Here is a 22,629-nt window from a genome sequence, read left to right as displayed (position 1 = left end):
CAAAAAAGCAGGTCGCTTTTCAAGAGGAAAACAAGTGCGTCACTTGCCCCATAAATAATTTATGGGGGACCGCCACTGCTGCATGCAAATTTCGATGCAAGGGAAAAAAACGCAAATCGCCAATAACGGAACCAATAACACGACTTGCAAATCGCTTGTGAAATTAATGCCATATAAAGTGATACTATTTCGGGTGCACTTTCTATGGGATCCACTTGATCTCTCTGCTCTTCCTGTGGAATAACTGCATTCCATATCTACTCCAATCATTTCCCCTCCGTTATCTAATGAAAGAATATGTAAAAAACTGTTTTCCACTCCCCTTGTTGTTTTCCCGCTTCCTTCAACGATTTCTTGCCCTATACAATGCAAAAAGTTCCCTTTAACGGACAGGCGAAGTGTTCGCTGCGCGCCTTTTTTAAAATGTTCCGTTTTGTATGGCCGTAATTCCAGCGTTCCTCTTTCATACCCAGAATAAGAGAGAATAAGAGAGCGTTTATTTAGTTTTCTGTTTCTGCTTTTCGCTTCGCTGTTCATGGCTCGAAAACGGGGCGCGGAAATGAGCACTCGCGCTCTTTTCGGCCTTGCACATTGAAATTCTGGCAGGCATATAAGGTGGTCCGTCGGCAAAACGGCGCCCCTAAGAATGCTGTTACAAGCAAACACTCTGAACGCTAAGGGAACGAAAACGAAACGATTTGGCAGCGGACGGGCCACCCTATACAATCGCACCATGCTGGCAGGCAGGCTTTCGGCTCTCGGCTCTTCTCGCTGTCACAAATTTTTTTGACTTCGGTTCGGTTGGAGGCGCGCGCTCGTTCAAAACACCAAACACAAGACAAGTAAAGTCGTTGCAACGCGAAGCAGTATAAACCAAAACACAGCTCTAAGCAGAGAAGTTCGTTCTCTGCGCGCGCCAAAAAGGAAAATCCCACAACAAAAAAGAAATAAATAAAAATAAATTTCGTCCTTACCTATTATTTGTTCCGTGTATATTAACGTTTATACCCCGTCGTGCCTGTGTCCAAGTGTTTGTAATAACTGTAAAAATTAAAGTGTTGAAAAAATAATGCATCAGCAAAGGATTAATAAAATAATAACTGTTTCAATCTGACAAAAACTACACAAAAAAAGAGTGAAATACACAAAAACTCAGAAAGGAGTAGCAGCAAGCAGTGGAGCAACGGAAGGAGAGACATTCAGTGTTTACCGTTGTCTTTTACCATCCACATCTCCGACCCGCATTCGTGTGCGGTGGTCCCCTCCGGCCTCCTCATGAAATGCAAAAGTTGGTCCAATAAATTCAACAATTTCGTCGTACGTCGATTCAAGGCGTCAATAAAGGTAATAAAATAATAACATAACTGTTGAATAAATTTGGGGGTCGAACTAAAAAATCTTAACTATTCCTTTTGAGTCGACTTAATTTTTATAAGTTGCTTACAAAAATGGGAAAAAATTATTTTTAGACGGATTTAACATACAAAATTTCTTCAAGACTTAAGTTCTTCCGAAATAAATAAATTAAATAATGATGTGTTTTGGCACACAATTCCTAATTATTTTGGATATTTGAATATTTTCTCAAAATTCATTAATCCTAAAGTTAAAAAGTTGTACACAATAATTGTTTGCACAAAAGTTCAAAAACCATAAAATCTCCATTAAGAACATAATAAATTGCAAAGAACCACTTTAAAAGACATCAAAATAAAGTTTAATTAATTCAGAAAGTACAAAAAAAAGAAACATGCATCAGTGTCTATATTTTTCCTAAAATAGACATTAATGGATAATTAAGTTTCTTGACATCTGGGAATGGGGTGCCCATAAAAATAAAAAGTCTCCCTGTCGCTGCCTGTAAAAATAAAACAAAAACCAGACAGTGTCGAAAAACGGTAACTAAATTTAACAAAAAAAACGGAGACAGAAGTGCAGTTCATTTGCCTTTGAGGCTGCGGATACAGCTCCCTTTTGACATTTAAAAAGACCCAGAAAATACAATAAAGAAATACTAAAATGTATTAGAAAATAAATGTATAATTATCGCTGGTATTTCAAATCAAACAAAAAATTTATGGGAATGTGTTTAAAAAAAAAATAATAAATTCTGAATAATACAAGTTTTTTTTTTGTGCTCACTTTAACTAACGGTTTAATGGCAAACCACAAGATAATAAATCATATATTTATTTAATTTTCTTTCTCTTGTCTCCTTACTCTGCCTCTGCGTTCCATCTCCACCTCCATCTTTGTCTGTCTGTCTGCAATCAGCCAAATGTGAAGTTGTTTACCTCTCTCCCTCACTCCCCTGCATCACATATCACCCATCTCCCATCACCCATCTTCCTCTGTCTCTTTTTCTCGACTCCTCATCTCCTTTACCATCTTCGAAGTCGACAACATTTTTTTGTACCGTTTCCTTTTTGCAAAAACCAAAAGAAGCTGAAGAAGCAGTGGAAGAGGTGGAGAAGGAGGAAGCAGACAACGCAGACAGACGCCTTTCACTTGCATTTCTGTTGCTCACATTTTTTGTTGTTTTTGTTTCGTTTATAGTTATTATTTGTTGTTATTATTACACACATACAGAGATGCACTCCCTCTCACAAACGTACACACTCGCATATTTGATAATATTTATTTACATTTTGATGTCTGCCGCCGCCGCAGCTGCTGCAAAGTCGAACCGTAAACGTAAAACGTCAGCGTCGCAGCCGCGCCGCTCTTGTTTTGTTTACTACATTTCTCTCCCTCTCTCTGTCTAGCTTTCTGTTGTCTGTCTCTTCTTCTTGCCCTCTTCCTCTGCCTGTTCCATTTCAGTTTTCCTTGCGCCTCCCTTTCCCACTTCTTCAGCCATCGTGTTTCTCACGCATTTTGTTTTGACCGCACTTCCTTGTTGTCTCTGTCCCGCACTCTCTGTTGTTCCGTTTGTTGTTTATTTTTACATGACTTTCGCACTCGCTCTCTCTCTCCTCTCTCTGTTCTCTCTTTTGGGTGCCAGAAAATTCCTAAAATTCTTTTTTTTGTTTTCTTGCCTCTTTTGTTTTTGTCACATTTTCCAGCGGGAAAACTAGTTTTTCCAGCAGCGCCGCATTCTTTTCGGTCTGTCTCTCTCTTTCTCCCGCCCTGCTTCTTCTTGCTTGTTTACAGTTAGGAATGCGGTCGCTCTTTTACAACTCTGGGAAAAGAGAGCGCTTCGCTTCTCTTCTTTTGGGATGTTGTTCATTTTTCTGGCCTGCGTGCGAGAGCGAGAGGCAACTTGTTTTGGCTTTGGACTTTATTTATTTATAACAATTACAATGCAACAATTACAGCAGCACTGAGCGACAGAGAGTGAGCGAGAGAGAGAAGGAACAAGCCGCAGCAGAAAAAAAACTGGCGCGCAACTTGTTCGCCTTGGCGCTGGCGGCGACTGCGCTGCTTTGGCCCCATTTAACATTACGAGCGCCGCTCTCTTATGCTCTCGCTCTCGGGTTTTGTCTTCGGGTTTTCAAACTGCTTCGTTTGGGGGTATCCACATGCTCTTTTTTCTCCACTGCTTAGTTTTGTGGCGCCTTTCATCCGAACGAACGTTTCGTTCCGCGGATCGTCGGAAGCACATCCATACATACAAACGGCCGCTGATAGGCACACACTCACGCGCATACACAAAAGTGTAGTGGTGTTGGGCCCCCGTAGTGTGATTAAATAATACTCCACAAAGGCCAAATAAAACAAAAAATTACATAAAATAGAAATATAACAGAGCCAAAGAGAGTGTTCGTTCTCTCCTCTCAAAATATCTCTTTGGAAAACGTGTTCGTCTCCGCGTTGTGTTCAAATGTTTTAAACGAAAAAAAAACAAATTGTTTTCATTAGTCAAATTACGTATAGCCGAAAAAAGTACCGTTCCTAAAAAACACATATAAAAGCATATGTATGTATATGTATACACAGTAAACGTTCCTGCTCCGTTTTGAAACCGTCTTACTGTCGCCGTTATACAAATTTTCTTACTGCGTCTTGCTGCCCATCAAACGAATTGGAATTATTATTACGTTGCCGCTACGAAACGTTTGCTGTTTTTACTCTCAACGTAAGCGTTAAAGATGAGCCAAACATAAATTAATAAGAACACATTTGATGAAAATTTATATGTGAAAAATCAAAGCAAAAAAAATTCATAGACACAGACATATACATATAGAGACGAGACTCGCGCATAGCCGAAAAATACGCGCGCTTTATGGCTCAGTGTGTGTTTGTGTGTATGCGACAAAAAAACTGCCTCTTTACCTTCGAATACAGCCCCCTCTACAGCCCCCTCTCTTAGTGCGTGTGCCCATTGGAATTTGTACCCGTGAATCGCAATTACAACATACACAAACAGAGAGAGAGCCGACCAAAAGAAGCAGCAGCCTCTCTCTCACTTTAGTATTCTACGCCTCGCTCTCGCCTTCCTTCATACCTCTGACTCGCTCTGGCCTACTGCTTGGTCTTACTGCTTGCTCTTCCTATTCTAAGCAGTTAAAGTAGAGAGAGCGAGCACATAAAAAGAGAGCAGAGTATTGTAATACAGGGCGCCACAAGCAGTGTGTTTGTGCGTGAGAGTGGGAGCAGAGCAGGAAAGGAAGACTTGCATTTGCATTCTTGTTTTGCTTGCATTCGTCTCTCTGTCCCCCAGCCGCTCTCTTTGCATTTTCATTCATAAGCGCATTTTTACTATTTTGTTTAGAGAGAGAGAAGCAGCACCAGGCAAGCCTTTTATTTAGTGACAGTCGAAAAAAATTAAATGTTCAAAATTTCTGTTTTCAAGTGTATTTTTTCCCCACTGTTTCTTGAAGCATGGAAGCTTTACCGATCCTAAAGCAGGTATGGTGCTATATATATTTTTATGTATATTGGGTTTAGCCCAAACCTACCCCAAGCCATACGTTTACACAACAATTCGTCGATTAAATTATGCAAAACATGTCGTCTGAGAGGGAGAGACAGACAGGGACTGCAGATCATCGTCTGATCTGTTCCATCCAATAGAAATCAAAAGGCGTTGGCTAAAAATACAAAAGAGATTGTTGCAGGAGAGGGGGCGGAAGGGGCAGAGAGACAGTGAGGGCAAAAAAGAGTCTAACAAAAGGCGCACAAAATTTCCGCGAATTTTTTATTACCGTTTTGTGTATAAAAAAAATGTGTGCCGTGGTGTGTGTTTGCTGATGCCAGGCGAGGCGTAAATACCACGCCCACATATAGGTATGGTTGTGGGATTTTCGCCTCCTCCACCACTATCTGGGCAGAGGCTCATTTTATGATGGGTAATTTTGGAGGGGGCTGTTCCGTAGAACCCCAAAGCGTAGTACCCTCAGTACATTTTCGGAATAGGTAATGCGTGAATATGTTTGGAGTATCTGTCTATTATGGAATGCTTTAACTGCACTCCCACTTACGCACCTCTATCGTCCAGGCAGGCCCTACGTGATTTTAGCCACGATCGATTGGATCCGTCTGCTGCTCCAGCAACCGTCTCTGAAGAGCAAGAGGAAGGGGGCTCGTTGTTAATTCAACAAATAAACCAAAAACCCACATTGAAATGTTAATAATAGTTTTTGTTGTATTTTGTGTGCCTGTGTGTGGCCTCGCTTAGCGCTTTTCAATTTTTATGTGGTGCCAAAATTAAAAACATTTTCTGTATATTTAGCAAGTTTTGGCTTCTTTTTGCAATACCCTGAGAGACCACCAAACCAAACGCTCCACCCCACACCACCTACCTCCCCATTTCGGTATATCTTTACGTGTTTTAATCAGAGATATTCTCTGCTCGGTGTCGTTTGGTGGCGGTTGCATTTTTTGCTTTCAATTGGCTGCATTCTCTAGACGAAAATCTTATTTATAAATATAAATTGAACACAAGACGAGGTGTTGGTGGGGGGCTACGGAAAGACGGGGAGGGATCCTAGATCTGTGTGGTGTGGAGGAACATCGTCGTACCCCATTCAATGGCGTTGGCCTGGCAATAAAATAGATTAATTTAAATGTCATTTTTGTCTAGACGCCGCAGACAACGCGACAAAAACAACGTCCGAGCGAACAGCAGAGCAGAGCAGAGCGTATTCTTCTATGTTTATAGATCGGTTACACAAATACATGCAAACATACATATCTATATGTATAGCTACACCCAGATATCTTGCTGTGTGGTGGCACCTCTTTGGACTCTTGTCATATGGTGGATCTTCTCGTGATGCACGCCCACCTCTTGAAATAGGCGGAGGGGATTGAAGAGGGAAACTTTCGATTCTTTCAAACTTTTCCACAGCATTTTTATGGATCTTCTTTCTTATTGTTATTATAATAATATTGCTTGTCTCCGTGCTCCCCTCCATGCAAATGAGTGGCGGCATGCCTGTGTCGCTCTCTGTCTGACGTAAAAGAACAAAATCTGGTTTAAAAACCTCCATGTAATGGACAACAATACGATTTGGAATTTTGGGTATTTCCTGTTTTTTTTTGTTGGTTTGTGTAGTCGCTTTTTGTTGGTGGATTTCTGCCATTCACCAATTGGCTGTTGACCAGTTTTTGAGCCGCTGACGCAGATCATCGTCGTCGTCGTCGGCTGCTAAATTAGCCGAGTAGTCGCCAAAAAAAGAGAAAATGAAACAACGAGAAAGAAAGGAACGATTGTTGGTTCCACGACGGCTTAAATGCCCTTCAAGAATGCTTAAGTTTGAGATTTAGTGGTTGGGGTTTTTTTTAACAATGTTGAAACTTAATGGAGTAGCCAACTCTTATCCAATTCTGTGATACTCCTCTTTAAAGGGTATTTGTTATACAAAGTAGGTTGGCAACTTTTTGTTTTAGGTTTTCGCTGCGTTGAAACGGCGGCTGAGTTCAAATATCGAAGAATTTTATGTTTATTTTGTTTAGATTGACTCGTGGGTGTGTAGAGCCAGAGCCCACCCGATAGGGGGGATGTGTGGCATGCCGTTGAGGTCATGTCTTAACATAGGGACAGAGAGAGAAGCATAACAAAATACAATTGGCTCTCTTTTCCTCTGATCTCTGTCTGTTCGTTTGCCCAATATCTCTGATTTCCATTTGTGTGCGTGTCTGAAAAGTAAACCAACGGCATTCCAATGTATGTGACGCACATAAAGATAGAGAGAGAGGAGAGGCAGCAAGAAGCAACAACAAAACTGTTTTCATTGACGAATGCAAAGAATGCTTATGCTATCTCCCTCGATCCATTTAATTGATAATACACCTGTTGTAGGGCCCTGTGGCCCTTTTGGCTTTGGTTGGGGCCTTCCCCTCACTCAATCACCAAAATAGATCGTTCGACTCTTCTCGTTGTTTGCTTTCCGAAGCCTGGCTGGTATTTGCATCTATGGATCTGTCTGGTTCCATTTTTATCTCCATCTCTTTGTTGCTTTAAAATTAGCTTCAAGCTTCGACTTTCATTGACGCATTTGCTCACCTTGTTTTTTAATGTCTCATTGAATTTGTTATTTAAATTTCGTTTGTTTGGCTAGTTTATGGTTTGCTATTTTTTAATCTGTTTCCATTTTGCAGAATTTGCACAATTTGCTTAATGTGTGACTTGGGTTCGTTTTGTTAAACTGTGTGGGGTGTACAAGGCAGTGTCAGACACTGCTTGCCGGCCAAGCAGTTTGTAGGCAAATCATACGACAGGCGACAAATGTTTCGCAAACAGTTTGCCATTACATCTACTAGAACTGATCCCTCTCAATATGTTTTTATTTTCTTGGTTTTACGTTACGTTTCATAATTTTTTGCTATGCTCTCAACACTACACCCTGCCATAGGCTTAGCTCTGACTTTGATTCCCTCCCATAAAATCACGCCACAAAGATCTGTGTCTCGCATAATGATACCGAAGGAAAAAAAAACACGCTAAACGAGAAGCAATAACAAAGGCAAAGCAAAGTCCGCGAGCATAAACTTCTAATAGAAATGTAAACAGGTGGCAATGAACTTTATTATATTTTCATGCTCCAAGTCCTTGAACCCCGCCAAAATCCCACAAAAACTAAAGCGTAGAAGAAGCAGCGCTCTGAGCTTCTGCGGCAATGAACTTGGACGACGTCAATGGCGGACCATTGGGCAGACTCTGTTTTTGCTGTTGCCTTTTGTGGACCTGTTCTTGAGTTCCGCTTTGGAGCGCTGCTGCCTCTTCTTGTGTTTTTGTTTGGCTTTGTGTGGAAGAGGGGGGAGGGCGGTCTATACGTATGCGCAGCAGAAACTTAATTTATTGCGTGTTGGGGTCCCACTGCTGATTAACAGAGGCGGTAGCCATGTCCATGTTAAGTTAACAGAAGTGTAAATGACAGAAGGAACTGCTTTACACATTTGACCTTTTCTCATCCAAATCTGCCTATGTCTTGTCTTCTTGCAGAGTAACGGTACGCAACACCAGCAGCAGCAGCTTCAGCCCTGCAGCGGGGCCAGCATTGCAGCGGCCTCCATCGTCTCGGCTGCAGCTTCAAGCAGCAGCAGCAGCAACAGCGGTTGCAGCAGCATTGAACAGACACATACGTCGGCGCAGCAACAGCAACCGTTCAACATTGCTGCCACAACAGCAACGACACCAGCGGCTACCATGCCGGCGGCAATGGCCAAGGAGAAAGCCACAACGCCAGTGTCCTTAAGCGAATCGAATTTCGAATTGAAACTAAAAGAGTATCACGTCGCCATGGCCGCCACCACAGCGGCGTCCCGATTGCAACAGAACACGTGCGGCTGTGGGGTAGCTTCTGCCACCACTATCGGCAGCGGCAGTGTCACAAAAACGATGTCGACAAAAACAGAGAACAACAACAACAGCCGCTATGGCACCAGCAACAAGTATCTGACAAACGGTAAGTGTGCGAGAGAGCAGGAGCTTCCCTTATCAACATGTTGTAATGAATTCATTCTATGTTCTCTCTCTCGCTCTCGCAGGCCACACATCGCCACTGGCGGCAGCGGTGGCCAGCAACAGTTCGTCTGTTGCCTCAACGCCGCAGTGCAGCAAAGCTTGCTGTCGGAATCAGTACCAGAATGGAATCTGCCCGGAATTGAGGCAGCAGGACATACTGGACATGTTGCAACAGCAGCAGCAACAGCAACAACAACAGCAGCAGCAACAACAACAGCAACAGCAGCAGAATCCTCCGCCCCGTAGATCCCCAAATGATTTCATCTTTGGTCGCTACATAGGAGAGGGAAGCTTCAGCATGGTCTACCTGGCGGTGGACATTCACTCGCGACGCGAGTATGCAAGTAAGTACCCAAAGACAAGGAGAACCTTAAGCAGTAACTGTAAAAGAATCAACTGGGGGACAGACACCACCCACCCACTCACCTCTTGAGCTACAAGGCGTGGCTACATTTGGCATTCACTTTCGCTCTGCCGCTGCCCGCCCACAGCATTTGTATGGCCTCTGCTTGGCGCCAGCGCGAGAATGCGGTCGCCATGTAGACAGCGGCGGAGACGGCGCCGTCGTCGTCAGCGATGCCTGTCACCTGCTTAGCAGATATCTTGCCAACAATCGCCACAGCCATACATATACACATGTACACCCCACAAGCACTTGCGATTAGTGCATATGTATAGAAAATACTCTCAGCTGATTCTAGATTAGCAAATGTGAGTGCAGTGCAATAAAGAGGGAGAGTGATCGAAAGAGAGAGGTCAAGCAGTAGAAGCCTCGCTCAAAAATAACAGAGGGGGAGAGGGAGCTGAGAACAGCAATCGGACGGGGGAGGTGACAAAAGTAACACAAGATCACTCAATAAATTTGACTAAAATTTGATGAAAAGCGTTAATTGTATGTATGGTGGACACAATACAATGTGCATTCTTGTGGGATGGGCAACCAGATATACCTTTACAATATATTTAGCTGTCCGTCTGCCAACAAAGTTGTCGCAGGCACACAACAAAAAAATCCAAGCATATCAGTGTCCACTCACGTGACTCTTTTGTTATTGGTAATTTCATTTTATCAGCGAACTGAGAGCAAACAAATACCCAAAACACCGAAAACGCGCCTGAATTTTGGACGTTTGTCTGCCGCTCCTCTCTTGCTATCAGCAGAGTACATCAGTAGGCGGCGGCGTCTGCTCTGATAACGCCCGCACGGTATTGACGCCAGCTTTATTCTCGTTTTCTTTCTTTCTTTCTGTTTTTGCTACGTTTTGTTTATCGATTGGAGGAAACCAAAAGCCGCCTAACTGTTGTTGATTGACGTTAGTGCGGGCACGGGTACGGGTGCGCACACAGAGGCAAGATCAGCTGTTTTGTGTGATAAGCTAGCAGCAGTGGTGTCGGTCGGAAAGCGTCAACAAGCGTTGACAAGTGTCGCCAATCTGGTTCTCCTAGCCCCAATCTCTTTGTCCCCCTCCGCCGCGACCCGCCCAGTCACTCTCCACTTTCATCTTTTATTGCAATTTCAATTAACAGCAAATAAAGTTGTCTGGAAACAAGTAAAAGCAGCTGTTAGTTGTTGTTCACTAGATTTCTAGAGGTTATATACATATAGATTGTGCATACACACATATTTACATATATCCCACTTATTTGTTCTACCTTGTTGTTTATTTGTGCTAAGCCAATTTGTTTAAAGATTTTTCACAGTTGTTGCTTCGCTTTGTGTTGCACTGCACGTGTATGAGTGTGTGGGGTGGCAATGATTTTGCCATAACAGCAAATCAATATGCACCGGAGGAGGCTTTCGGAGGAGCAGCAGAGAAAAACAGGAGGAACAGAAGCCGCGGCACGTGTCGCATAAATGCAAACGCCAGCAAAAACCGAAGCAAACAAAGTAGTGGAAGTGTGAAAGAGTGTGGACGATACAGAGAGGGAGCGAAAGAATGGCGCGTGGCTGGGAAAATGCAATTGCAGCTAAGCTTACTTGATAAGCAGTGAAGAAGCAGTCGGCAACAAGCTGTGCAGTAAAAAGAAGCAGTCGATATGGTAGTGCACAAGATGTATTAATGCAAGGTGAAGCATTCGAGCAGAAAGCTGTAAAGTTTGAACAAACATAAGAACCGTAGAATACATAAGAAGAATGCAACGAATAGACGGGGAATGCCCTATGGTAGGGAACTATAAATAGACCAGAGGAATGCAACAGTGCTTTAACTGCTTTCACTCCCTCTATCGCTCTCTAAATATATACACACAAATATCTCTCGCTTTGCTGGCTTTGTGCCCCATTTAATTGCATTTAAAACGAAAGGCAATAATAACAAAGTCAAGTTGTATAAAAATAGAGAAGCGCACACGCATACGAGAGTCGTAAAAACTTTTCCCCCAGCTAACGCGTGTGCCTCTCTATTGCGGCGTCTGGCCTTTGGGAAATGTTATGAAATCCCCAGCAGCAACAACAAAAACAACAAAAATTGATAAACAATTTGAATAAACAAAATTAGTTTGCACTTTTGACATTGAAATCGTGTTGCAGTTGCTGTTTTTGTTGTTGTTGTTTTTGAGCGGAACGGGCAGTAAATAGTGCAACAAATGTGGCAAATATTGACAGTTTTGAAGGTCAACAGTTGGGTGTCCATTTTACCCCACCTCCCACTACACATCGATTGAAACATTATTGTAGGCCAAAAATGTCTAGCAACAAATGTTGCCAAAGCTCTTTTTGCCTCCCACTTGCTGCCCACCGTCGCAGCCGCCTGCTTTGCCATCCATCACACACACTCACCATGAACGAAGCAGTTTTCGTTTTCATTTTGTGTTGTGTGACTACGCATTGCGTACGAGTATGCGTGTGTATGTTTCGTTCAATGACGACAACTGCGGCGTCTATTTGACGCCATACGGAATTCTCCTATGCCCATGGGCTGGCTTTTCACATTGCCTGCCTCGGTATTTCATCATCTTTTGTAACAACACACAACCACAAAAATTACGACTACTAGAAGTATCTTTATTTTTCACTTACCTGAATGGCGGAATGGAAGATTTTTCTCAGTAACACGTGCTCTGGTTCTGCCTCTGTCTGTTTGATGCTGCTTTCAAAGCGCAGATAATCCTTGGCGCAGACGTCACTGGCTTAACAAAGAGAGAGAGACTGATACAAAATAGAGAAGAGCAAGCAGCAGCAGCTGCTCTGCTTCAGCGAGTTCCTGGAATTTCTAGCAGCAGCGCGAGAGCGAGTACGATACAGTTAGACTGCTGTGCACCCACGCAGAGTTTACACTTTGAACTGGTTGCTCTTTACAGTGGTGTCTAGAAAATTAGCACCAGTTGCTGTTCATGATGGTTTTAATGTGAATTTAAATATTTTTCAAGTACCCCTTAGGGGTTGGGTTTGGGGCACACACCTCCACCTCCTCTGTTGGGCCACTGAACTCTCTCGAACTCGTTTCGCCTTTTTCTCGTGTCGATTCTTGTCTCGAGTCTGCCTTCAGGAGGGGGTTGGACTGTCAGCCTGTCTGTTTCTTGTTGTATTTTCTTTTCATTTACCTTTATAACAGCGCCTCTTGGCCCCTGCTCTTATCTCCTTTCCTTTTCGTTTCGTTTCGTTTCGTTTCTTTTCTGTATGTTTTATTTTTAATTACACATTTATTTTTGGACAGCAGCTGCTGCTGCGCAGTCGCAGCTGGCTGAGGGCAGCACCAGCAGGGTATTCCAACTGATAGTCTGCCTCCTCCTCCCCTCCTCTCAGGGGGGGGTACGGTACTTGTAGTAACATGATATGGGCCCCGGAATTGGGTCATTCAACCCGAATCCTTTGAGCTTTTGGCTTTTATCTTTGGCTGATTCATAATTTTGTTCCCTTATTATTTGCACCTTGCGTTCCGTGCTCCCTTGTTTTTTTATGGCTGCAGCAGCTGCAAAGGTAGTAGAAGAGGAGGGTGGTGAGGTACATATGTAGATGGGTGGTAAGTGGGTGGCTTGCTAGTGCACGTGCCAAGGACATTTCCACGGAGCGGCTGTGCCGCCTGACGACGCTTTATGAGCAAATTAAATAGCGCCAGGAAGTCGCGAGCAGCAGCATTAGATGTGTGTCCCACAGACCTGACAATGTTTTTTTCGGTGCCACTGTATTACTTTTATTGCACACGCACACTGCGAAACTGCTGTCCCACATTTGGGCTGGCTCTCTCTCTCTTTCGCTCTGTCACTCTGTCGCTCTCTATCTTCTCTTTCTGTGTTTGTGTGGGTGTTAACAGTTATATTCAAAATCCTTTGCGTGCAGTCAATATGTCGCCAGTGGCCCCACTGTACACCCCCGCTGACTCCAAAGGGCAATAAACTTGGTCAAAAATGAGAGAGGGGGAGAGGAGCAGCAGCAATAAAAAAGGAAAAACGAAACTCCCAAAAACAAAATGCTTATGACACACACACACCACAGTCAGTCGCACACGCGGAAATCACTCACAGACTCTTTGCTCTCTCTCTGATACTCCAGTTTTTACCTGTGTGTGTGTGTGTGTGTATATATTTATTGGATGTCCCCTTTGTCGCATTTTGGCCTCTCTGCTTCATTCTCCCTCTCTCTCTCTATTCTGTATTTCTTTTTCTGCTTTTTGTGCAAATATTCAAATGAAGTTCCAGCGAACCAGGCGCCCAGCGTTACGTCATTGAGAGCGGGTTGCGCGTTTGCCAATTAATGAAATTGAAATTGGATGTGGAATTGGCAAAGGAACACGAAGCAGAAGATTCATTTGTGACACATTTTTGTCAGATTTATGACACCACCAGACAGACAGAAATGGAGACAACAAAGATGCCGGCAAACGCCTTCGCAGACACATCTGATAATGTGTGTGGGGTGCATTTGGGATCGTTCTCACCTGGCGGTCGTATTTCCCTTTCACACAAGGGGAACAATCGCGTTTAGCTTCCAGCTAATTCTAACCTAATAATAGTCTCCCCTCAAGTGATCCATTTCCTTGCTCTCCTAATGATCTCTCTCTCTCTCTCTCTCTCTCTGTCTTCGGTATCTGCGCTACACTCTCTTTGGCGCAGTGTACAGGTTAAACACCTCTCTCTTCTTGAGAGTGCAGAACGGCCTTGCGCCTAATTGAGCTTGACTTGAGCTTAAGACTTCTAAACTGTCTCTCTCTCTCGCTGACACTGTTTACAGAAATCCTCTATCAGATTGGCTCTAGCTTTTCTTGCATTTTTTCTATTCCTTCTTTCCGTGCAATGAGTACAGTTTATCTATTTGCCTCATTTTTGGTCATTGTCCTCCAGTAAACAAGCAGCAGTCTCTTTATTTGGTTCTATTTTTAGAACTAAAGACCCCTGCTTTATCGACTTGTTGGATGTTTTTATGGCCACAACAAACCATTGCAGTCAGTCTCTCTCAGCATCCCCCTCTCCCCGCACCACTCTGTTGGCCATTCTGAAAACCCGTTGAACTGCATTCCTGGGGACAGCAACCGCGCGCGTGTTGCAGCAACAAGTTGCAGTGTGGATGGACTGCATTCTGTGCGCATTTTGGCGCGTTTTACCAGAACTTCTAATGTCTGTTGGAGAACTGCTTGCACCGTGTTTTCAATGGAAATTTTTCAACGCTTACATTGCTGCGCCGCCAGACGAAAGCAAAACAAAGGGTAGACCCGAAAACCGATCTGTAGATAGAGGGAGCTTTTTGCAGAGGGAGCTTTGGACAAATATTTATGCTTAGACGGCGCTTTGCTTGCTCTGTCGCCGACTCTTTCGCTCCCATCTGCAGCTGGAGACCCCCAACTTGGTGTTTCTGCTCTGCTTGCTATTTATTTATGTGTGTTTACTTTCGGTGCTGCTCGTGTGGTTGCTGTTGCTGGTGCACACATGCTGCAAGCAGTGTGGCCAAGTTCAAGGCTATGCTTATCACCGGGGCCGTTAAACCTAACCAACGAAAATAAAAGAAAAAGCGAACCGCACCGAATATCAGAAAATAAAACACCGAGCAAGCCAAGCTCCGCAAATGGCGCGCAAAAAATTAAAATAAATAATGTGACTTTTTCAATTAAAACGGAGAAAAAGGCCAAACATTAACAAACAGGCGCGCAACAGGCGGTAAACGAAGAACACACGCTGCTTGAGCGTGTTCCAATTTCACTGCACTCCGATTCAAAAGCTCAATCAGATCTACAAGATTATCCCGATGGGATTCTCCCACCCATAGAAGCCTCTTTTTTTGCGCAACAACTTTTTGAAGGTCAATTTTATTTTTACGCACTTTTATTGTTGTTTCTGTGTTTCTGTTGGGAAATTTAAAACGCATAAAAAACGTTTTCGCTTTTTTAGATTTTTCGTTTCTATTTTGTTAATCTTTTAATTGCTGTATTTTGTTTTTCCTCTTTCGTGTTTATTTTGTTGCCACTCGACCGACTACTACAGCGACTACAACGACGACTTATCGCCCCCCGATGTTTTTTAGACTAGATTCCGATTCTATTTTTCTTTTTTCCTCCTCTTTTTCTATTGCTATCTCCTTCCCTCGGGGGAATAGTTGTTGGCAGATCGTTTTGTTTTGATCTTGATAGAGAGAAAACGGCAATAACAACACACATACCAAGAAGAGGAAACAAATGCAAAAATTATCTTTAAATTTATTTTTGCCTATAGATTTGTGATTGTGAATTTGTAGGGGGACCTCACCTCTATATACTATGTGTGGGCAGATACTATAGTAGTTGATTCTAATTTATTATTTTTAGCTTGGTTTTTCACTTTTTGCCCTGCTTGGTTTGGTGGGGGGAATTGTCAATCAAAATGGGGAAGTGTATTGCAAAACGTTAAAATGACCAGCTTGACCGCTGGAACAAAAAGGAAAAGACCGCAAAACAAACGAAACGGGAAGAGAAGAGAAGGCGGGGCGGAACAGTAAAGAAACTAGTGATAAGCGGTCATAACTCTAGATAACCGTTAACCCCAGGCACAAAGAGCGGGCGGGCGGAGTGCCAAAGCTCAAGCCTAAAACTGTATCACATCATATCTCCTGCTCCCTTTCTCTTCATATGGTTTCAATGCCGAACGGATCCCTGTGTTGTATGTATGTGCGGAGCACTGCTTCTCTCGCATTTCAGTTCAACAACCAGTTTAGAATTTCTTCAACTATGGCTCCCTCTCTTCTTTGTAGAAGGGAAGTGTATGAAGGGGGAACAGGGGGTGATCCGCTCAGAAACAAGTTCCCAAGCGCACTCGCTTTCGTTTGCCCGCCAGACGCGAGACTTCTCTGTTAATTTAGCAATTTGAGCAAAATTCCTTCTTCTCCTTTTTCCATACCTAGCTCCAGTCTCTCATACTCTGCTCCCTCTCTTCGTTTGGGCAGTCTCTGTGGCCATGTTACAATCTCGCTCTTCGCTGCTGCTGCGGCGGCGGCTTCATTCAATTCAATAAATCACAGCAAGCGATAGACAGGGATAGCAACACTTGTAGATAGATGAAGTGGACCAGCCAACTAAAGCGTCATATACGAAATGGCAAAGGGAGTGGACTTATATCTCCTTTGACTTGTATCCAAATGGACCTTGACAATTCTGTCGCCTGTACTCGAACTTTTTCTTTTTCTATGGCCGCTCTGTGTGGGGTGTGTGTGAGTGTGGTTGCGTGTGTGCGGTTTTATTATTCTCACGCGTACATTTTGTGTTCTGTGTGCTTATTTGTCGCATTTCTAATTTGAATTATTTAATGTTCCACATTACAGTTGTTCTTACTTTTGTTTTGTTTGTTTTGTGGCTGTGTTGCCAAGAGCCGGTGCTCGCTCCGATGATTGTCTGACATTGAAACGAACAGCTGTTTCCGTTACCGTTATCTACGGATTGAAACTAATTTCCCACTCTCGCCCTCTCCTCTCCTCTTTCAGTTAAAGTCTGCGAGAAGCGCCTGATCCTGCGGGAGCGGAAACAGGACTACATTAAGCGGGAGCGCGAGGTGATGCACATGATGACCAGTGTGCCCGGCTTCGTGAATCTCTCGTGCACGTTCCAAGACCAGCGCTCCCTCTACTTTGTGATGACATACGCCCGCAAGGGCGACCTCCTGCCGTACATCAACCGCGTGGGCAGCTTCGATGTAGCCTGCACTCGTCACTATGCCGCCGAGCTGCTGCTCGCCTGCGAGCACATGCACCGCCGCAACGTCGTCCACCGCGACCTGAAGCCCGAAAACATCCTGCTCGACGAGGACATGCACACTCTGATCGCCGACTTTGGCTCGGCCAAGGTGATGACACCGCGCGAGCGTGCCTTTGCCTCCGAGCACTGTGCGGAGACGCGGCGAGGCAACTCGGACGACGATGACGAGGACAGCGACAAGCTGGACTACGATGACGAGGAGTATTACGACAAGGATTCGGAGCTAGATGATGGCGATGATGATCAGCAGCACACAGCCGATGAGATGGACTCGCCACGGCATCGCCAGCGTCGCTATGCGCGGCGTCGCAAGGGCAGCTTCGTGGGCACCGCCCAGTACGTGTCTCCGGAGGTTCTGCAGAACGGCCCCATCACGCCCGCCGCCGATCTGTGGGCATTGGGCTGCATCATCTACCAAATGATCTCGGGCCTGCCGCCCTTCCGTGGCAGCAACGATTATGTCATCTTCAAGGAGATCCTCGACTGCGCCGTCGACTTCCCCCAGGGCTTTGACAAGGATGCCGAGGATCTAGTCAGGAAGCTGCTCAAGATCGAGCCCCGCGACCGCCTCGGTGCCCAGGATGAGTTCGGCTACTACGACAGCATCCGTGCCCATCCCTTCTTCGCCGGCGTCAACTGGGAAACACTGCGCCAACAGACCCCTCCTCCCATCTACCCCTACCTGCCCGGCGTCAGCCTGGATGAGGACTTCCGCTCCAGCTACAGTGTGCCCGGAGACCTGGAGCCAGGACTCGATGAGCGCCAAATCACCCGCCTGCTCAGCGCCGAGCTGGGAGTGGGAAGCAGCGTGGCCATGCCCGCCAAACGATCCACGGCCAAGAGTAAGTCCAATCTACTGTCGCTCCCTACCCGAACAGCCTTCTAATCTCTCATCTTTTCTGTAGATTCCTTTGACTTGAGCGATGCCGAGAAGCTGCAGCGTCTGGAGCAGCAGAAGACTGACAAGTGGCATGTGTTTGCCGACGGTGAGGTGATCCTCAAGAAGGGATTCGTGAACAAGCGCAAGGGTCTGTTTGCCCGCAAGCGAATGCTCCTGCTAACGACTGGACCCCGCCTCATCTACATCGATCCCGTGCAGATGATCAAGAAGGGCGAGATCCGCTGGAGTCCAGAGCTGCGAGCCGAATACAAGAACTTCAAAATCTTCTTTGTCCATACGGTAAGTTGGGATTCAAATGGGAGGGGCAAACTATTTAAGTGGGCTAGAGACCGACCCCGGAAGCATGCAATTCGACAAGTTTGTTGAACCATTCGCCGGCTGTGTGGTGACGTCACAGCCCTATTCACACTCCCACTAAAAAAAAGCCATTTGAACGGACGTTTACGAGTCCGGCACGTGTTGGCGATGAAAACAAATTAAATGCGGCATTGAAAATTGCACACGCAACACAGATAAAAGCGAGAAAACTACTCGGGAAAGGGGCACTGCCAGTGGGTGCATTTTGTTGCCAATGTGAGCGTCTGACTAATCTCCATTTTCATTCTATATATTTTACAGCCGAGTCGCACCTACTACTTGGACGATCCCGAAGGCTATGCCATCCACTGGTCCGAGGCCATAGAGAATATGCGAAAACTGAGTTACGGCGACTCTACCTCCTCATCCGCCTCCTCCTCAGCGTCGACTTCGTCGGCGGGGGCCACCACCATATCCTGCTCGAGCGGCAGCAGCATAAGTCTGGCCGTGACCGCCGCCCACTCGGTTTCATCCGGCGCCTCCTCAAACAGCTCACCAACGGCGCGACGCAGTTCGCCTGTGAATGCGCCGGGTAGCCGGCAACAGCAACAGCAACAGCAACAGCAGGAGGCGAGAACAACGGGGACGTCGCCCACAAAAAAGACGGCGTCCAAGTAAGGATGCCGAAGCGATTGTAAACTTACGTTTAGTTGTAGCAATGAGAAATTCAATTATAATTTAGATGAAATTTAGTGCAAAGCAAAGGCAAAGCATCAGCAGGAAGAGCGATAATGATGATGATGATGACGGGGAGAATATAAAGATAAAGATAATGATGTCTCTAGTGCTAATTAGAACCCAATTTCTGTTTCCGTTTCTGTTTCTGTTTATCGTTTGTCGATCGTCGATCGTTGATCGTTTTGATTGTGCTTAGGGCAGAGAATACTAATATAAATAACTAAAGCTAAAACTAAATCTAAAGTTAAACCTAAAGCTAAATCTAAAGTAATCTAATGTTAAGTAAATTCAATTCGATTCGAAGCTTAAATTAAATATTTATATACAATATATAGCATATATATTCTGTCCCATGCCGCTCACCCTCCTCCGACGACCCACAACGCAACAGCAACCGCAACCGCAACCGCAACACAGTCTGCCCCCTTCCCCTAAGATTTGCCTAGAATTTAGTATACCTTGTAATAATTTTTTAGTGCGTAGTTAGTCACAATTTAAATGAATTACCGAACTAGCATCAGATTGAGATATAGATCGAAATCCCTGGGGTTGGGGCTGAAGACAAGTGGAGAAGTGGAGAGGGCGAGCAGGCAAGCGGTCAAATTTGATACAAGAAAAAGATGCAAGCAGATGAAAAGCTGTAATTGAATTTTCGTGGAAAAATGTACTAGGAAAATGTAAATGTGTGTCGAAACTGTAATATAGTAATATTTATATCTCCATATGTATATGTACGCGTATCTGAAGAGTTCGTTGATTTATTTGTACATTTTTGTATAGAATCGTAACTATTGTAAACCACACACACTATACCACTATATATATGGGAAATCCAACAACAACAAAACACACAAACACACACATCAGAAGGCCCGCAAACCCGCTAAAACAGAGAGGATTAGTGGCCAGTGCCGCCCAGACACACTACAGTGGGGCGCACTAATGCTACACTTTCTTGTTAAATTATATTATATATATAAATATAAATATAAATATACATGTGTATAATCCTATGCTAATTATCATTATTTATTATTGTCATTATTATGCCTACTTGTTTAAACATTTTGTAACATTTTTCGTTTGTTTTCTCCACTCTGGATTTTTTTGTACAATTATGATTTTCTGTAATTGCTTATTTGCCCTATAAAGAAACGTATAAGACTTGAGCAACAACCTCTATTTAAAAAAAAAAACAAAAGAAAGAAAAAAAAACGATGAAAATATGTGAGAAGAAGAAAAAAACTACAAAAAAAGCTGAAAAATCCACACAAAACATGAACACAAAAAAAAAACAATATATAGACAAGAATCTATATGTGAAGCAACAAAATATATATATTTATACATAAACATATGTATATATCATACATTTATGATTTACATAAATTGTAACGCAACAAATTTAGTGGAAATTACATTTGGCTTTGATTTTTTTTGTGCTTTTGAAACAAAAAAATGTTTGAAAGTAACATTTGATTATGATTTTCGAGAATTCATATTTTGTTGTACGAACACCACAAGGTTTTTCTGTTCTTGTTTTTGGTTGGAGGATTAAGGAGATAGAAGCGGAAATTAGCTTGAAAAGTTTAAGAGAAAACAAAAAACTATGCAAAACAGGTATAAAAATTGAATTTTAAATTAAATTAAAACTAAACGAAACGAAACGATTGGAAAAGCAGAGAAGCCAGAGGTGGATTGTAGCGACCCCTAAAAGATAGATGTACTATGATGTAAAACGTATAATGTATGATGTATCTGTGTAAGATGACCCTAAATGGATGTTCTTTTTGTTTCGAAGAAGATAAAGAGAGAGAAAAGTTTCTAAAACTCGCGCGTATTAGTTCAATTTTTGTAAGAGTCTAAGTTACGCCCACTACTATTACTAGACCACGCCCCCCTCACAAACAAAAACCACAACCATACACACAGCCACACACCAACACCTTATATTAATTAGAATCATCCTTGATTTAGTAGCTATTAAGAGATGATGACGATGACGATGTACTAGCAGAAGTTGAAAGAAAGCAAAAAATACATTTTGTACATACATATCGCCCGCATACAATTACAAGTATGTGGGCGTGGCAGCGGCTTAGCAGCAGCAGCAATCGATATATATATATAAACTAAATCTAAACCTAAATCTGTTTCTAACTTGTAAGTAAATTATTTTTGCTAACATTAAGTAAATTAAATTTAAAACAAAAACAAAAACAAAAGCAAAATGCAAAAACCACACACATAAACACACACACACTTACATAAGTATACAATTAATTAAATTAAACGAAAAGAAAAGCAAACTACAGATGGAAATATATGTATAAATGTATTGAGAATATGAAGAATATAAAATTGTATAGACTATTGCAAATTGTCATAGAAAGAACGCGACTAGAATAGTGCGAGAGAGAAAGTGTAAAATAAATATTTAAACAAATTATATATACACCTAAAAATATATATATAAAATTATATAAATAGGAGAAGCAGCAGAAGAAATTCAATGATATATTATATATTATAAAATATATATATTATTCATACAGTACATTGGTATTGGTCAAAAGCGAAACAGATGAAAGAAAAACAAGCGGAAAAAACGTATCATTAAAAAAAACAACAAAACAAAAATTAAAGCAAAAATACAAAAAAACATTTTCAAAAACAACAAAAATTAAAACAAAATTTGTTTTTATTTCGGTTAATTTTGGTTACAATAATTGGCAACAAAAATCATAAACCCCCACTCAAACCCTTACCCTGGATCAACTTTGGTTGGTGAGCGATAGTCCCCCCCCAGGCACCCACAGAACCCAGACCCCTTCTCACTTGATTCCCCTACCACGGAAAAGCAATAAAAAGAAAGTGAAAGCGATAGCGAGAGAGATTTCCAATCTTAAGAATATAACCATAGGTTTCCACACCCAAATGTAAAAAATATTACAAACCACAAAAGGAACTACCAAAATCTTTACTTTATTCCTATTTTTGTGCTGCAGTACCTAAAAACAAAAACCAAGTAAAAAGGAGGAACATAAGTGAGAAGCGAGATCAATGAGAGGAGGCAAGAACAACCCAACAAATACACACACAATTTTCCATAATCAATTGCTACTAAACCATATGAGAATTAGTTTTTTAGCTCTCTTTTTGTATCCAGATACAGTGCGTTTCCACAGCAGAAGATAATGCCAAACTGATTTGATTATATCGCGATAATTGAGCTTACCCATAACTTTGAGATTCCCGACAATTAGTGATTCCCCAACCGATATTTGTCTACTCTTATTCGATGATTCAATGGAGTCAATGGGTTGATGACTTGACTTTGATATCTCTGGCATTCAATTGGTGTCCTTATTCAAATGGTAGCTTACTCAATTACAGTCTCGAAACGCACTGTACCATCTCATTTGTAGATCGATTATATATTTTTGGTAATTTTTGTAATGCAACCAGAAAACAAAATGAGAAACTAAAAACGATAAAAAACCGAAGATCTACTATCAGATAGAAAAAGTGCCTAGAGAACCATTAGAAGTTTAGATGAATATAAAAACATAAACTAAAAATACACATCCATGTGGTGGGATATTTGATCATTTCTCTCATCGTTATGG

The 22,629-nt window shown here is 42.9% G+C and overlaps 1 protein-coding gene across 3 annotated transcripts; it reads left to right on the top strand.

Annotated features, from left to right (window-relative positions):
• Positions 1-794: 794 nt before the first annotated feature.
• Positions 795-20,940, top strand: LOC117587473 (3-phosphoinositide-dependent protein kinase 1). 3 transcript variants are annotated; one of them, XM_034278202.1, is made up of 6 exons: positions 795-1,344; positions 8,390-8,852; positions 8,935-9,255; positions 16,794-17,906; positions 17,970-18,244; positions 18,584-20,940. In XM_034278202.1, the coding sequence occupies exons 1-6, from the start codon at positions 1,276-1,278 to the stop codon at positions 18,938-18,940; spliced, it is 2,598 nt and encodes an 865-aa protein (XP_034134093.1). In that variant the 5' UTR covers positions 795-1,275; the 3' UTR covers positions 18,941-20,940. The 3 variants fall into 3 exon arrangements, with proteins under 3 accessions (XP_034134093.1, XP_034134095.1, XP_034134094.1); XM_034278204.1 differs by lacking the exon at positions 795-1,344 and adding an exon at positions 3,915-4,075; XM_034278203.1 differs by lacking the exon at positions 795-1,344 and adding an exon at positions 4,726-4,851.
• The last annotated feature ends 1,689 nt before the right edge of the window (positions 20,941-22,629 follow it).

The sequence above is a fragment of the Drosophila guanche genome, unplaced genomic scaffold (assembly GCF_900245975.1).
Source record: "Drosophila guanche unplaced genomic scaffold, DGUA_6, whole genome shotgun sequence".
NCBI lineage: Eukaryota > Metazoa > Arthropoda > Insecta > Diptera > Drosophilidae > Drosophila > Drosophila guanche.
Note: the sequence above shows the minus strand (reverse complement) of the source record. Positions and strands in the feature narration are given on the sequence as shown.

Coding starts and splice junctions, on each gene's coding strand:
- LOC117587473 (XM_034278202.1), top strand. CDS start 1,276: ATGAAATGCAAAAGTTGGTCCAATAAATTCAACAATTTCGTCGTACGT. Junction 9,256..16,793: donor CTCGCGACGCGAGTATGCAA/GTAAGTACCCAA, acceptor CTCCTCTTTCAG/TTAAAGTCTGCGAGAAGCGC. Junction 18,245..18,583: donor AAATCTTCTTTGTCCATACG/GTAAGTTGGGAT, acceptor TATATTTTACAG/CCGAGTCGCACCTACTACTT.